The sequence below is a fragment of the Nannospalax galili genome, unplaced genomic scaffold, assembly GCF_000622305.1.
Source record: "Nannospalax galili isolate Female #2095 unplaced genomic scaffold, S.galili_v1.0 scaffold286, whole genome shotgun sequence".
NCBI lineage: Eukaryota > Metazoa > Chordata > Mammalia > Rodentia > Spalacidae > Nannospalax > Nannospalax galili.
Genome location: NW_008359442.1, coordinates 2,447,080 through 2,464,063, shown reverse-complemented (window position 1 = coordinate 2,464,063; position 16,984 = coordinate 2,447,080). Strand labels below are relative to the sequence as shown.

Here is a 16,984-nt window from a genome sequence, read left to right as displayed (position 1 = left end):
CACAGTAAACATGACAGAAAAGTGTAAGTGGCTGTTCACACTGTCTACTGTTAAGGAAGAGGAGAGAGATGAAGATGTGCTGAGCTCACTTTCTCCTTTTTGGCTTTATTTTGTATATGTGGTGGTGTGTGTGTGTGTGTGCGCGCGCGCATGTGCGTGCACATGTATGTGCAGGTATTCACATATTGTACATGTGTGGAGGTCAGGGGTCAACCTCGATGTTGTTCCTCAATAAATTGAGTGTGTATGTACCTGTGTATATGCATACCATGCTGTGTGTGTGTGTGTGTGTGTGTGTATGACTGTGTATGTAACACCTAGCTAAGATCTGAACTTTGGTCTTCATGATTGTACAGGAAGTACTTTTTAACCACTCCAACCACCTACCTTGTTTTTTTTGAGACAAGATTCCTCATTGGCCTGCAGCTCTCATCATAATTGGTGAATTGGCTGGCCAGCTAATCTAAGGGATTCTGTCTCTGCCTGCCCAGTGCAAGGAGTATAAACACACTACCACACCAACTATTTTATGTGGGTTCTAGGGATTGAACTCAGGTCTTCTTGCTTATGTAGCAAGCATTTTGCCAGCTAAATTATATCTTTCTTTACCCCCTTTTATTCAGTTTGGAATTCTAGTCAATACAATGACACCACCCACATTCAAAGTGGACTTTTCCTCCTCAGTTAAACCTCTTTGGATGGTCACAGTAGAGTTTAATCACCATAGTTTGGCTGTTTCTTCCTGTTTTGTTTAGGGATCTTCTCTACATGAGCAGCCCACTCTTGAGGGCTCATCCCCAGTAGCACTCAAGAAAGCAGAAACAAACTGCTTTGGGAGGAGGCTTCTACTTGCCCTCCCCCACCAGGGAGCCCTCCAGCTGGAGCTGGGCAGAGCTTGGCCTACTTCTTTCTGGCTGTCAGGCTACTGTGTCTCCTTGCTTTCAGTTGTCCTATCCTATCACTCCTTTTGTGAATTCTGAAGTGCTTCCTCTTCTCTCCTTGGAACAGTCTATTGTTTTCTCCTCCTGATAGTTCTCCTCTGGGTCACACATAGGCAGCTTCCAGTTTTAGTTTTACTCAGAAGTCTAAATTACTTTTTAAAGCCTTTATTTTTAGGGGTTATCAACCAGAGACATTGTCTTTTAGCTTGTGAGTTTATGTGGTGGCAATATTAGTGACTCAGGAATTCTCAGGACTGCTTTGGTGATCTTTTGCTAAGCACAACTTAAATTTGTGTGTGTGTGTGTGTGTGTGTGTGTGTGTGTTTGTGTGTGTATGAGTGTATTACGTGCCTGTGTGTAAGTGTACCCATGTCATGCAATGCCCATGGAGGTCAGAAGAAGGCATCAGATCCCCTGGAACTGGAGTTACAGATGGTTGTTAGCTACCATGTGGGTGCTGGGAATTGAACCCCGGTCCTCTATAAGAGCAATCTGTGCTCTTAACCACTGAGCCATCTCTCCAGCCCCTCAGCACAACTTTCTAAGATTAATCCAGGTGATATACATCAATAGTTCATTACTTTTTATTGCAAAGAACAAGTTTGTTTTAATTGTGTAAATACACAATAATTTGTTTATCCATTCACCTATTGATGAGCATTTATTTCCAATTTCTGCCTATCATGAATAAAACAATATTTTACAGACAAGTATTTGTTGAGTTGTTTTTATTCCTTTGGAGAGTTGAATTGGGCTTGAATATATATTTAATTTTATAAGAAAGTACCAGACTGTTTCCAGAAATGCCTTCCTGTGCTGCCTCCCACTAGCATTGTGGACACATCTCAATTGTTTCATCCTTGTACAGTCACTGATCTTTTTCGTTTTAATTGTTCTTGACAGTGTTTAAGCCACATGGCCATATTTTAAATTAGGTTGCTTTCTTATTGGTTTATAGTCATTCTTTTTCTGTTCTGGGCACATATCTGTAACGCTTTTTTTCTCCCAGTTTGTGACTTCTGTTTACATTTTTATAATACTATGCATCAAAGACCACATGTTTGATTTTGAAGTCAGTTTACTGGAGCAGAGCCTACTGGAATACTTTTTTAAAAATCTAAGTGAGCTTAAAGTGAGCGTAATCTTTATAGAATTTATTTTTGCTTAAAAAAATAAGATCAAGTTTATGTTAATTTTAGAAAGAAAGGAGAGGGACTTTGACTTCATACCACCATTTTAGAACCTTATCTTTTTTTGAATTTGGCTTCAAGTTTCTGTGTACCTTTGTTTCCAAGAGATTCTCTTGAAGAAAAGGCCAAGTACAAACATGGTAAAGTAATTACCTGAGCAAGTAGGAAAGTATTCTGTAACAGTGACCTTTGGTTACTGTTGAACAACCAGCTCTCCAAGAAAAAAAGGTATGCATACATGTTCATGAGTTGTAAGTTTTACTGATAAATGGCAACCAATTTACAAGCAATAAAATATGATACTCTATTATAAATTCAGTACAACCAACCAGTTCTCATAGAATGTTTTCATTGATTTTTGCTGAACTCTTGTCATTGTGGTCAACCTGTGGTTGCAGTTGAACCATGACCTAACAAAATTAGATTAGAAATCAATGCTTCGTTGTTATCTGATTCAGAAAAGTCTTGGACTGGCAGTGTAGCTTCCTGGTCAAATGCTTGCCTGGCATGTTCAGTCCCTGGGTTATAGCCCCAGCAACCACCCCGCAAAGCCCTTACTTTGTTGACAAATGTAGTTCTAACATGCATGTTAGTTGGTAGTCCCATTTATGTTAATAAGACAAAGGTGAAACATACTTTGAAACATTAGTCATTTGCTAGTGATGTGAACTAGTAAGTTCATCACTGAACTATAGGTAGTGTTTCAACACTGAAACATTTTCTCTGTGTGTGTGTGTGTGTGTGTGTGTGTGTGTGTTTCACAGTGAAACAGCTACAAATTAACACACATTTAAATTTATTTACTGTTCCTTTTTTAGTTTTCTTTTTCAGTGTTGGAGGTTGAACACAGGGCCTCATGTATGCTAAGCAAGTGTTCTGTGGCTGAGCTGTATCCCTGGGCCTCATCATTTTATTTAAGTCTAAATCAACAAAACAAAGAACAAAGCCCTGATTTATAGCATTTGCTGATTTCCTTGATGTAAATACTCCTACCATATCTGACCATAAGCTCAATGTGATATTGAAATGTAGTTGGGATGAGACTTGCAGCCGTACAGCAGTCTATAGAATTTCTGTCCTTTAGACTGGACAGCAATTGGAAACCTTAGGACATTGATGAATTTTTAGTATATTACTTTGGTTTTTAATATGGTTTATTTAATTATATATTTATAGGACTTTTAACAGTGGTTATTTAACAACTGGTTCACAAAAATCATTAAAATATAACAGTCACTTTTTGCAAGCCAGTCCAAACTGACTTTAGCCATGCCCCTCATGCTCTGATCCCAGGCCACCAAATTACTACAATTTTAACTTCTCCTTAATGCAGTTTGATGGTGTTCCTGGAATATAATTCCATACCAAAACAAGTATGGCGTACGGTATACAACACTTGATGTGCATTATGTTTATTTTTAAGTCATGGGTTTTTTAATATGATGTTTAAGGGTCTTGATTGGGTTCATTTTCTCTACTAATTAAAGAATTAAAAGGCAGGGCAACTCTCAGGCACAGCAGAGAGCAACAGGCAAACAGACTTTATTTAGAAAAAAATGACTAATATATATCCACACAGAGAGAGATTCAGAAACTGAACATCCAAAACCCCTGGAGGGCTTGGGTCTTAGTGTGTTTGCTGCTGTCGGGCAGGTCTCCCTCCCCTTATTTTGGATTGGTCAACTTAAACAAAGAGAGCCCATAGGTTATAGCAACAGCCTTGGTCTTATCTAAACTGGTTTGGGCCAGTTAACTAGATAAAGAGGCCCTGCCAGTGGGAGAAAAAGCCAGCCAGGTGTTTGTTTCAGACCAAGGAGCAGCAGAAAGTGCACCATCTTTATTATTAATTAGGGACCCTGTGTGCTTCTTAGGGATTTAGTCCCTTACAGAGTCTCATTAGTGCTTTGGGGGAAGCTAAGTTTGTGGAACTTTGTTCAACCATGAGTTATGTGAGTACACTGCAGCATATGCAGTTCAAGAAAATGGAAAGGATCCCATCATTGTCTGAGTGACTATCATTCCCACTTATCCATCCAGGCCTACCTAGAAGGTAAGACCCTCTCCATGGTGTCAAAGGACATTGCAATCCTGGTGGTGGTCCTGTATCCCAGTCCCAAGCACATCCCTGGGGACCAAAATTAGAGCATAATCTCCCTTGTCTAAGACTCCACTACTTTCTGACCACTGTATTCAAATCAAGCCTTCCTTTGCTTTTTCTACCTTGCAGATGTATATATAGTGGTACCAGGTCACTACCCCTTAAGCCCACAAAGCAGCAGCTCCCCTCTACCCAGGGCCCAGCCTAATAAGCTGCGTATGTCTGCCTACAACATGGGAAAGCCTTGCAGTGTTATGTTCAAGGATGGGAGGGAGAAGACTACCATCATTAAAAAATGAAAATAATGGTGTTGAGAGAATTACTGAATTACTGAGGGAATCCAGAGTGACTGGTGTTGATAGTGGGCTTTGCCCAACCTCATAAGCAAGGATTTTCTTTCCACAACCCTGTTATTCTCATCTTCTCCCCTCCTCAACGTATTTGGAAATCATCCTGGTCTCATCTGATCTCAGGAAGATAGGCTTTTGCCCTCCTGACATGCTATAGAAACAAATCAATTTCTTCTCATGGATAAGTTGATGGAAGTCCTGCTCTACAGTGCTTTCTATTGCTATGGTAACAGAAGATGGGTTTTCCCAGGGGAACTTGATTTATATATACATAGAGAAAAACAGTTCTCTCAAAGCTTGATCCCTTTCTTGTTGCTGTGTGTATAATTTAATCGATTGCAATAAACCAAGTACCGAAAGGAAAACAGAATGTCACCATGCTGTTTTGTGTGGGTGTGGAATGAAGCTTCCATTTGATTAACAGCTATGATGACAGGCAGTCAATTTAAGAAGTTTTAATATTATGACATTGCTGTTGCTATAATTTGCAAAATTGATGAAGCACAAGATTTCTTCGAACAGCGAAGAGTTAGATTTATGGACTCTCGAATGGCAGGTAGACCTGAAATGCAGGTAAGTGCCACAGTGCTTCACAGTCACAGGATGAATCACAACAGCACTGCAGCTCAGCATAGAAGTACTTAGTGAAATGGTGCTTTCCACCTGGATCCTTTTCTCAGTGGGAAGACACAGTCCTTGGCTTTATCTCATGAAATATTGTCCCACATCCAAGAATTCAGGAGACAGGATACCTTTGATTACAGTCAATCCCTTAACTGGATACAGAGAGCTGTCCTTACATCTGCTTGTTGGTCTAAAGGCATTACTGTGGGGTGGCTGCTTTGGCTCAGTGCACTCTATAGAAGGAACAAACAGCTATTATGATGTAAGGAGAGGTGGATTTGGTTTCATATGAGGAAATCCATTCATATGTATACACCTGTACTTTAAAATGCTTCTGGACTGACATTAAGATGTTTTGGAATTAGGAAAGAAGACCTTTTGAAAATGATTCTTCATGAAGGTCTTGAATTCACAAATGCAGATATGTTGGGAAAGGGGTAGTAGATACCCTGCTGGTCACTTAAACCTATTAAAAGTTGTTTTGCCTTAAGCAAATTACTGATACCATATATTGTGTTCTTATGAATCCAGTGGTTGGAATTCATAAGGTTTTTTCTTACAAAGTTTTAAAAGTACTGTTGAATTAATAATGGCAAATTTAAGATAAAATTGAAATCTGACCTGCCTGTGCTGTAGGGAACACACAGGTGGTATCATTTTTGTCACCCAGGTGAAGGAGGGGATTCTGGGAAGCTGGAAGAATACAGGTTGTTGTCTATTTCTTTGTTGCTCCTATTTTTTCTTTGGTGCTGGGGATTGGATCTAATATCATGGCATGCAGGGCAAATGGTCTACCATTGAGATGTATATGTTCTTCTCTTCGTTTTGTTCTTGGTGTTGGGGATTGAACACAATATGCTAGGCATGTTGTGCTGCTTAGGCAAACACTCTACCCTTGAGCTATAGCCCACACCCTGTTTTCTCTATTGTTTTTTAAAAATTATTTTATTATTATTTTATGTGTATGAGTGTTTTGCCTGCATGTATGTACATGCATGCAATGCCCTACAGAGGTCAGAAGAGGGTGTTGGATCCCCTGGAATGGAGTTACAGGTGGTTGTTAGCCGTCATGTGGGTTCTGGAAATTGTACTTGGGTCTCCTGGAAGAACAGTGTTCTTAACTGCTGAGCCATCTCTCGGACCCCTGTTTTCTCTATTCTTGACATTGGGTATGAGTAAATAATACTTTAAGTCTCTCTAAGTAAGCATGTTGCATGCAAGCTGGCAAGTGAAATCAGAGATTCTGGGATTAAAAAAGTCGAAATAGTCAACTTTGTTAATGTACTCAAATGGCAAAGAAGAATTCATCAGTGGTTTAATCTATTAAGTCAAAGCTCTCACAATCAACCTTCTAAACCTGACCTCTGACACTGTTGTACTGGGGACCAAGTCTCTAACACATGAACCTCTAGAGTATTTCTTATCCAAACCATAATAGCTTCTTTAAAGATTTGTCATATCTGTTTCTCCTGTTACCTCCCTCATTCTAAGAGTTACCTGAGAAAACTTAGGGAACATGAATTAGAGGAAAAACAATAATCTAGAATGATCAGTGATTTCTACCCCCCATCCCTGCCCCAGATACTTCAGAATCCTAAGAATCCATCAGCTGTGTCAAGCATTTAAAATAGAAGCTATGCACTTGAGAGGCAGAGGCAGGTGGATCTGTGTTAGATCCAAGCCAGCAGGGGCTGCAGGGAAACCCTGTCTCAAACAAGCAGACAAAAAATAAATAAAATAAAATAAAATAAAGTAAAATAAAATAGAAGCTATGATCATAGCAAGTGAGTTTGTTACTTGAAGTGGCGTTGGCCATGCAAAGTGTTCTCATTCCCCTTTATTTTCTAGTTCCTGAACAGGGCTTGTTACCTATAGGAGAGGAGAGAGACAATATGGCAGCCAGGATTGTTTGTTGACATCCTTCAATCCCTCTTCAGCAAATGTTCCATAATGCTTATTCTGCTGTGATAGTCCAAAAACTGTTGAGAGGATGGACAGCAACCCTTGCCCTCATTAAATGTTCAGTCATGTCACATCCTTTTCTTCATAGGTGGTAGGTCTCCAAGCCTGACACTACCCTAAACTCTGGAAGGAATTAAAACCATCTTTTTTCCCCAAATGAGGATCACAGACTTTAAAGTCTATAGTAGACAAGCTCCATGTGTTATAAATCCAAAAGCCCAAGCCAAAACCTTCTGTCAGCTTGGACACACCCAAACTCCTCACTCTTATTTATCTCTCTTTTCCCCTAAAGTAGCTCTTGATTCATCCTTTACCTGTTTCATCTCTCCATCGCCCACCTAGCACTTACTCAGCTTCTTGCCTCTCCTGCAAACACACCTCACAGTTCTGTTCTTCTTTCCTCTGCACGTCACATGTGCATCTCACATTATGTCCTGTTAGTAACCTAATATCCTGGCCTGGTTATGAACTTTCATGAGTTACCTCTGCCTGCTGGAACCATATTATTTCCTGCCCCTTATCAGTCAGATTGTCAAAATTGTCTTTTCACAACAAATGTGCATTAGCACCTTATCTTTCATATGAAGTAAAGTAGCCCCTGCCCCCGCAATGTTATCTTGAGTGGCTGGGTACTCCTCCATTTTTCCATGTCACTGTATACATTGTCCTTGAAATAAGGCTCTTTTGTGTGTGGGGGTGTGATTTCTATTTTTGTATCTGTTGCTCCTCGGCATATCAAATCCCTAAAATTTTATTGACTGAATTAGCTAAAATATGCCATTATGTCATAAATATGAATTTTACACATCTTCTGTCTGCTTCATTAATGAGATTCCATATGACATTCCATAATTGTTTGGCAGTTTTCTATGACATCTACTGCTAGTTTGGGTCTTGCATGTCTCCAAAAGTTCATGTGGTAAAGGATTGGTCTCCAAGATGGGTGGTACTCAAGGTGGTGGAGCCTTAAAGACATGGGGCCTGGAGGAAGGTTTGTAGATCACTGGGGTGATAGGCCTTGAAGGAGCTAATGGGACCCTGACTCCTTCCTTTTCCCTTCCTGACCATGATGTGAGTATCCCCCCCCCACTATTGATGTGTGACCAACAGCTCTTAGTCTGAAAGCAGTAAATCTGAGACCAAGTAAATAATTTCTTTTTATAAGTTGGTTATCTTATTTATGATATTAACAGAAAGCCAACTAACACATGTGTATACTATCAAACACCAGATACATTCTGACACAACTGTGATTGGAAGATTTATATTTTTAAGATCGTCTCTCAGTAATTCTGAAAGTTAAAGTATTCTACAAACTTGAAAAGTGTTAAAGTTCTTATATTCACTGTTGTGAGAAGATTCCTTTTTCTATGAGTTATCATTTATATTCCTTAGAGATTCCTGAGGATGGATAGAAAATAGATCAATAGATAGAGACATATTTTAAAAGAATATTCATAATTTATTGATTTAAATTACATTTATTTGTGTATGTGTGCATGTGGGTGCACAAGTGCCACAGTGCATGCATGGAGGTCAGAGGACAGTTTGTGGGAATCATTTTTCTCCTACCATGTGGATTCCAAGAATTGAACTCAGGGTTTCAGCCTTGGTGGCAAACACCTTTACCCCTGGAGCCATCTCATCAGCCACCCGAAGATATATTTCATAGAAAGTATTTGTTGTATGTCAGACTCACATTTAAAGAAGACTCATTTTAGATAGATGAGCATCTGGGTGTACTCACCCATATGGACATGTATGGAGGTCACATGAGGAGGTCACGTGTGGAGGGCTGTCTTAATCACTTCTCTGCCCTAGTTTTTAAGGCAGGGTCTCTCATTGAACCTAGAGCTCACCATTTTGGTTAGACAAGCCAGCCAGTGACCCCTGGGATCTGCAGGTCTACACCCCTCATTGCTGGGGTTACAGTGTACACTACCACATTTGGCTTTTACATGTGTTCTGGGGAACCGAACTCAGTTCTCATATTTACCAAGCAAGTACTCTACCTACCGAGTCGTCTTTGAGGCCCCAAGGAGATTGTTTCTGAAAGTTACACTGTACTGTAATCCGTTTAATGACAGTTACGAAAATGGTGATGAAGCTTGTGTCGAGTGCTAACTCTGTGCCAGCCGATGTACTAAATGCTTTGTATTCATTATATATGAGAGCAAATAATTTGTCCCCAAAATCAGGGGCAGTAAGGGGCATGTAATAGACAAATCCAGGTTTTAGGTTCTATATCATGCTGAAAATCGAAAAGAAAAATGTCTGATTCTGTTTACTGTGTGCACAGATGCTGAAAATCAAAGTTGGGAAACATCCTACTTCTGTTCACTGGGTGAGCAGGGTTATCTGCTAACTTTCTATTACTGGTAAATCACAATTTCTTTTTTCCTGTCCTTATTTTAAAAAAAATTTTAATACCCATTTTTAGAAAGGTATGACTTATGTAATGTATTTAATACATAGTGGCTTTTTACCTAGCACTGACAATGACAACCTTTTTCCTCTTGGCCACTACAGAGTGCTTGAAATACTGCTTAGTATTTGGCAGTTTTATTTTGATAGGACTACAAAGGAAAATTGTTATATAAATCACAAATGTAGTAATTTGCAGTTTGCTTGGTGTCACAGTGACTTATGTAAATAGAAATGTTCATTTAAAATGTGTGATCTATGAAAACAGACACAGGAGCAGTACCTGACCTTGGGACATTTTTGTGCTTTGAAATCCTAGTGAGGATGGTGTCTACCTTGTGCTTTTGCAACCAGGCTTAATTAATTGAAAAGTAGACTTTTTAACAAAAGCATATTTTCAAATTAGAGTCAGAAGTTAGGTTGAAAGTTCAATACTCTTTTGAAAATTAGCAAGTAAACAAAACAACTCAATTATAAAACCATAAAAAATATTTTCCATTTAGAGACTTACAATCATAGTAATGTCTGACTTTCAAGGTAACTAAGTAGGCAAGATTAGATAAGATTATCGTCAAACTTTGCTAAGCCTCTTTCTCAAAGCTGAACATTTTAATTTACACTAATCAGGCAATCAATTACTTTAGGAACAGTTAGACTCTTCTGAAATCATTTTTCCTTTTTTTACCTTTTTTTGGGAGGGCTTGAGACAGGGTCTCCCTGTAGCCCTGGCTGGCCTGGAACTTGCTATATAGACCAGGCTGGCCTCAAATTCACAGAGATCCTCCTGCCTCTACTTTCTGTGTTCTGGGGTTAAAGGTGTGCACCACCATACCCAGCATTCTTCTGAGATCATCTTATTTTATGATTTAAAATGAAAAGCAAATTTGGGTAAAGGATGATCAATGTATCTAACTTTGTTCAATTACAGGATATAAAGAGGACTTTTTCTTTTTCAGCCTTGCCTTACACCCAGATAAAACTCTGATTGCAACTGGCCAAGTTGGGAAGGAGCCATATATATGCATATGGGATTCCTATAATGTCCAGACTGTGTCTATTCTTAAAGATGTCCATACCCATGGAGTTGCGTGCCTGGCTTTCGACTCAGATGGACAGGTGCGTATCTCTCTCTGTTTATGTTTTCTTTAATGACCTCTTAGGATTCACCCAAAATTGTAATGCAAATAGTTACTAACCCTTGCTGCAACCTTGACAACCTTCTAGAATTTCTGACCTGTCAAGCTAGTAGTACTATTAGTGGTACCCTTAATAGGCTCCAGTTTTGGTTTCCCTAGTCCCACTTTACTATCTGGTTAAAAGCCTTCATAAAAAGAGCTCAAAGTTAGGTCCACTATGGTTTAGCAACTCTACTTGATCATCCATTATTAGTATCTTATTTGGATTAAGGGCTGGACCAAGCCATTTTCACAGATCTCGAGCCCGGAGCATTGTGCATACCCCTTACTTTCATAAGATACATCACTTCCTGATAATCCACCTTGAGGTCTCTAACTCTCCCTTCTCTCTGCCCCCTCCAGTTCAAAGAGTCACCAATTCTGTATATTTGTTTCTTTATAACAATTCCTGCATACATCCTTCCCCTCTCATTTTCTAGCACTGTCCTTTAAATTCCAAGGGAGAGCTATGTCTAATATAATTTAAGTAATGTCTTCACAATATCTTAACCCATTTTACCAGCTGAAAATGTCAAAGCATTCTTTATAACCAACAAAAGCTTGGTGTAGCACTGAATGAATTCTATGCTTTGTAGGTGGGCAGTCTAAGTTAGCTGACTTCCTGTCTCTATTTTTCCCATTTAGTCAAATTGGATAGGTTAGCAAGATTTGTCTACCAGTGTGCCTTTGTGACTGCATGCCCTGTCTTATGCTGAACTCCTCATCCAAAGTACCCTGCTCACCTGCCCCTTGAAGAGACCCACTTTTTGAAGATACTTCAAAGGTTTTCATGAAGTCTTCCCAGTGCCCACAAAGTTATCTTTTCTTTCTTGTACACACAGCAACACTTGACAGAAAAGAGGTTACTATGTTTTAGAAAAGGGAATGGAAACACAGAGGAGTTAGTCCTGGCTCTAGTTGCATTCACCTTTTTGCTTTCTCTCCAGCCTTCATCAGTTCCTATATTACCCTCCCTCTATCTCTTTCACCCTCCATATGTCAGTTAATTCCTTCAATCCAGTGTTTGGCAAATCTTAGTTTTAATTCTCTAAGTCAGTGTCATGGAAAGATCCATGAAATTCTTCACAGAGGTTTGATTAAACTAAGAGTTTATAAGAAATTCTCTAGCTGAAAGGAGTTGACCTGGTTTGAATTGTTTTAATATAATTAACATTGAATTGTTATTTTCTGCTGTTGTGAGGGAGCATTGGTTCATTTTCTTTGTAGAACTAGACTTACTATGTATGGTTAAATTAAATGAATATATTAGAATGCATATGTACAAGCATAAATGTATACATACATGTTTACTTAAATGCATATTCTCTATTTGAGCGAATATCTATCAAATTTTGTTTTGAAGTATCACAAAAAAGAGATGCAGTAGAGTGAAATCCAGCTTTAAATATTAGTTCTTTGTCATGTTATTTTATTTATGTTATTTGTCCATTTCATGTTAGAAGCCTAGCTATTTCTCTAGAGCTTCCATTTGGACAAGTGGAGAGAGGGTGGACTGTGTGGGGTTTTTTTGTTTGTTTTTTTTTTTGTAGCTGTCAATTCAGAAAAATAGCCTATTTGCCATGATGAATTTCATGGCTTGTTGATTGTTATTGCTTCAGGTCTGCTGTATTCTCTTGAGAGAGTTTACTGAAATCTGCTAATATTTAGAAATGACAAATTCCCCATTACCTCATAATTGACAAAGGCAATAGGAATTCTTTTCCAGGTAGCTTTGGGGCTGTCACTACAAATGATCAAAACAGATTTCTTTGGCTTTTTTTTTTACTCAGGAAAAATGAATGTCACTGCCAATGTTTGTTAACTTATTTTTATATTAAAAATAAACTGAATAGAACAAACTGAACAGAATGTACCCACTCTCCTTTTCTTATATTAATAAAAATTTAAACCATGTCTTACATTTTTCATTGCTGGAACTCTCAATGAAAAATTACAGTTTAGATCTTCCTTAAGGTAGCATTTTAAAACCTGCAACTATGCTTTTGCTATTGTTCTTCTAATTTTATTTTTATTGCATTTCTGCAATTTTTATACAATATAGTTTGATAGTATTTAGATCCTCTCCCCTATCTGCACCTCTCCCCATATATAAAACAACTTATAAAGTCTGATCTGTGTTCCCAATTGCCAAACGTTCCTTAGGTTGTTGGGATTTCTTACCCACTTCCGTAGGGAACTCGTGTGGTACTGTAAACATAGCCTAACATGGCTAGAGATGTCATAGAGCCTAGCAAAAAACCTACTTTTGCCACAGCCTTAGAACAATGTAATTTCTTACTTTATTCTAAATATGCATCCTCATATTTCCAGACAAGTATACCTTTCACTCCTCATCAAGGAAGCTTCTTTTTGTAACAGATGGGGACTACTACAGAGTTCCAGAACTGGTCAAACACAGAGAATAAGTGTCTGTGAGACACTTAACCCTAAGTGACACATCTTCAATGTAACCTCTACACCTAGGATGACTGTATCTCTCAACCCTCACCAGAGAAGTTTCCTTATGCAGCAGATGGTGATTAACACAGAAGCTATGCTTTTTATGCAAAATATTCCCAATGGAAACCATTCCTAATGAAGAAACATGAATGATCCCTACATAGCAATACATGTACTTGTAGCCCCATATGGCTCTCTGTTATTCCACATGCCATTTTATGTTCATGGGGCATGAATGCTCTTTCTCTGAGATAGTTAATCATGTCAGTTTGAAATGCTCTAGAATCACCTAGGAAACAAATCCCTGGGCGTGCCTGTGAGGGATAATCTAGATCAGTTTAATTAAAATGGGAAGACCTGATTTAACTATGGGTGACAGCATTCCATGGGTTATGTTCTACACTGAATAAAAAGGAGGATGTGAACTGAGCACGAGCCGTCATTACTTTCTGCTCTCTGTGGATATCATGTGACCATCTGTCTCTTGCTCCTTCCGCCATACCTTCCCTGCCATAGTGTACTGTATCCCCTGGAACTGTGAGACAAAATAAAACCTTTCCTTAAGTTGGGTTTTGTCAGGTATCTTGTCACAGTATGAGACAAGTAGCTAATAACAGAAAATTAGTACTGGCAAGTTGGCCTTTGCCATGATGAACCTGGCCATGTGGTTCTAAGGCCTTTGGAATTGATCCACAGGAGGAATATGGAACAGTTTGGAACTTTGGGCTAGAAAAATGATTAAGTACTATAAGCTGAGCTTAATGTGACATTCTGGTGGGAACTTGGAAGAGAAGAACTCTGAGAGAAATGTGAGCAGGGGTCTGGCTCCTGAGGGTTCAGAAGGGAACAAGAACGCTGTTGGCAACTAGGCCAAAGGCCAGTTATGTAATATTTTAGCAAAGAATGTGGCTGTATCCTGCCTGTGTCCCGAGAACTCAAGAGAGGCTGAATATAGGAGTTAATAATGGATTAATTTGTTTGGTAGAGGAAATTTCAAGGCAGGATAATATTCAGGCTTTGGTATGGTTATTGCTCCTGACTCTTATCCAGGTCTGTAGTGGAAAAATTAGGAACAGATGGAGCAGAAAGACATCAAAAATGTGTGGCCTGATGAAAAAAAGACCTGAAGGAAGTTTAAAGTTGCTAACAAGGTATATGCTGAGAAGGAGACTATAATTGTTAAAAAGAACCCTTACTTCTCCACATTGGAATGATAAGAAACGCCCCTGTGAACAAGACTCCATCCATCAAAGGCTTCAACTTGTGAAAATGCAAATTCATTTGAAAGGAGAGAGCCTAAACTGAGAATGCCACTGAAGGGACTTCCTGATCCTTGAAAGCAACTGCCTAGGGAGGTGTTTTCCCAGGGTCAGCACACAGGGGCTGCTGCAACTGTGGTGCAAAGGGGCCAGGCTCCATTCTGAGCTGGCAGCAGAACTTGGCAGTGCAATGGTCTACATGATCACTTTTTTTGTCAGGCAGGAAAACACAAGGATGCGGGAGAGGGCTACGGAGTCTTGTACCACAGTTCGAGAGAGCTGCTGAGGCCAGGCAGTGGGTCTAGATCAGAGTCCCTGCCAGGAGGCCCAGAGATGCTGCTGTGTGATGCTGAAGCATAAGTTGCAGTGGGTGTTAAGATGCAACAAGCATGGTATGTCTACTGAGAAAAACTTGAGGCATGGAGTAGAGACAGCCCAAGAGAGATTACGTGTGTGTTGTTTCAGATAACAAAACTGGAGGGGTAGGGCTGCCTAAATCCTTTGGAGCTCTGATGACTACAACATAAGCCCTGGATGCCAGATATGGAGCTGTAGAATTTGGTGTTTGCCCTGCTGCTTTCAGTCTTGCCTTGATCCAACCTTTCTTTGCTGTGCTCTTGTTCCTCCCCTTTAGAGTGGAAGTGTTGACTCTGTGATGTTGTAGGTTGGAAGTATGTAACTTTTTCTTTTGTACGGGAGCTCACAGTTAAGAGATTGCTTGAATCTCAGAAGAGATTCAGCACTTTTAAACAGTGTTGTAACTGTTGAAGACTGTGAGAGCTTTAGATGCTGAGCTGAATGCTCAGTCACAAGCCTATGGGGATGAGGAGAGGAAGATTATGGCTTAAAAGTGATTTGTTTTGGGGGTCAAGTTGACAAGGGGTGAAGTTGTGATGGTAAGCATTGTCAATTTAACACATTCTAGAATCACCTAACAGATAAGCTTCCTGCAGGCATGCCTGTGATGGATTATCTAGATTAGGGTTAGCTGGAATGAGGTACCTCATCTTAACTGTGGTCAGGACCATTCCATGAGCTAGGGTCGTGGTCTGAATAAAAAGGAGAAAGTCAGCTGAGCATGAGCATTCATTGCTTTCTGTTTCCTGACTGTGGATCTGATGTGGCCATTAGTCCCCTGGTCCGTCCTCTGTACCTTCCCTGACTTGATGCATTGTATCCTCTGAAACTGTGAGCCCAAATAAACCATTCCTTCCTTAACTTGTATCAGGTGCTTTATCACAGCAACAAGACAGCTAATAGACTCTGAAACAGTGAAATATGTGACCCCATGTACTTTTATACTTGGGTAGTACTGGGGTTTCAAAATCACTTGATTTCAGTTATTTCACTAACTCCCACAGTTTGATATGGTAAAAAATTTATACTCATATCACAAATGAAAAACATGAGATTTGAGGAGGTTAATTTTCCAACATCTCATCTACTTATGGTATTTAGAAAATATCAAAGCAAATCTGCTTACTCCTAGTCCAGACCTCTAGTGTACAGTTCTGCCTTCTAGTGGTATCCTGCAAGCACCTCTGACTTAGGTGTTCCACATACCTGATACTTTTCATTTTGCATATGATTATGTGTTGAATTTGAACTTTGAGGAGATGAAGTAACATGTAGTGCATTATTAAGATGATATCTCTTCCTTTAGTCACTTCACATGTTAGTGATATACAAATTCAGGAACAAAAAAATCAGGCTTATTTATTGGATTTATTCTATATGTGTTTGTCAAGCCCTTTAATTTTCACAATGTGGTGAGTCTTTTGGACTACAGAATTCAAAGCTCTCTAAATCACACAGTAAAGAATTGGGGGAGGGGCTGGGTATGGTGGCTTGTGTGTATAGTCTTAGCATTCTGAAGGCTTAGGTAGAAGAATCACAATGAGTTTGAGGCCAGCCTGGCTACAGAGTGAGTTCCAACTCAGCCTGGGCTAGAGTAAGATCCTGCCTCTATTTTTTTATTAAGAAGTTTTCTTGAGCTAGGGTCTCACTCTACAGCCCAGCCCAGCTTAAAACTCACTCTGTAGCCCAGGCTGACTTTAGAGTCATAAACCTCCTGCTCCACTCTCCTGAGAGCTGAGATCACAGATGTGAGTCACCATGCCTTTCTTTCATCATAAAAATTTTAAATTAAAAATTTAAATGAATTACAGACCCTCCCTTCAAGCTCTGTTCCTAAGAATTCCACTGACTTATCAGCAACCACACGAGACTTGCACATATGTATACTGTGTTATACTGTATTGAAAAGGAACAAATGAGCAGTGGCTTTTAGGACTGAAATGTCTATATAATCTATTAGAAGCCATCTATAGTAATATCATTAACTTGGGGATTAGAATGGAGTTTGGGACACCAGTTTATTCACAAGAAATTCAATGTCTAGCCCTTCTCTAGTAGATAATCTTCCCATCTTCCCATCACTCACTTTTGTTTTTCAGGTATTAAATCCTTTCTTTTCTTTCTTTCTTTTTTTTTTTTTTTTT

General features: G+C 39.3%; 1 protein-coding gene across 2 annotated transcripts in view; it reads left to right on the top strand.

Annotated features, from left to right (window-relative positions):
• The window catches only part of Eml6 (EMAP like 6), a 332,332-nt gene that overhangs the window by 121,597 nt on the left and 193,751 nt on the right, over positions 1-16,984 (top strand). For both annotated transcript variants that reach the window (XM_029558630.1, XM_017795582.2), the window contains exon 3: positions 10,546-10,705. In XM_029558630.1, the coding sequence (XP_029414490.1) occupies positions 10,546-10,705 (160 nt within the window). The remainder of the gene's footprint in view (positions 1-10,545; positions 10,706-16,984) is intronic.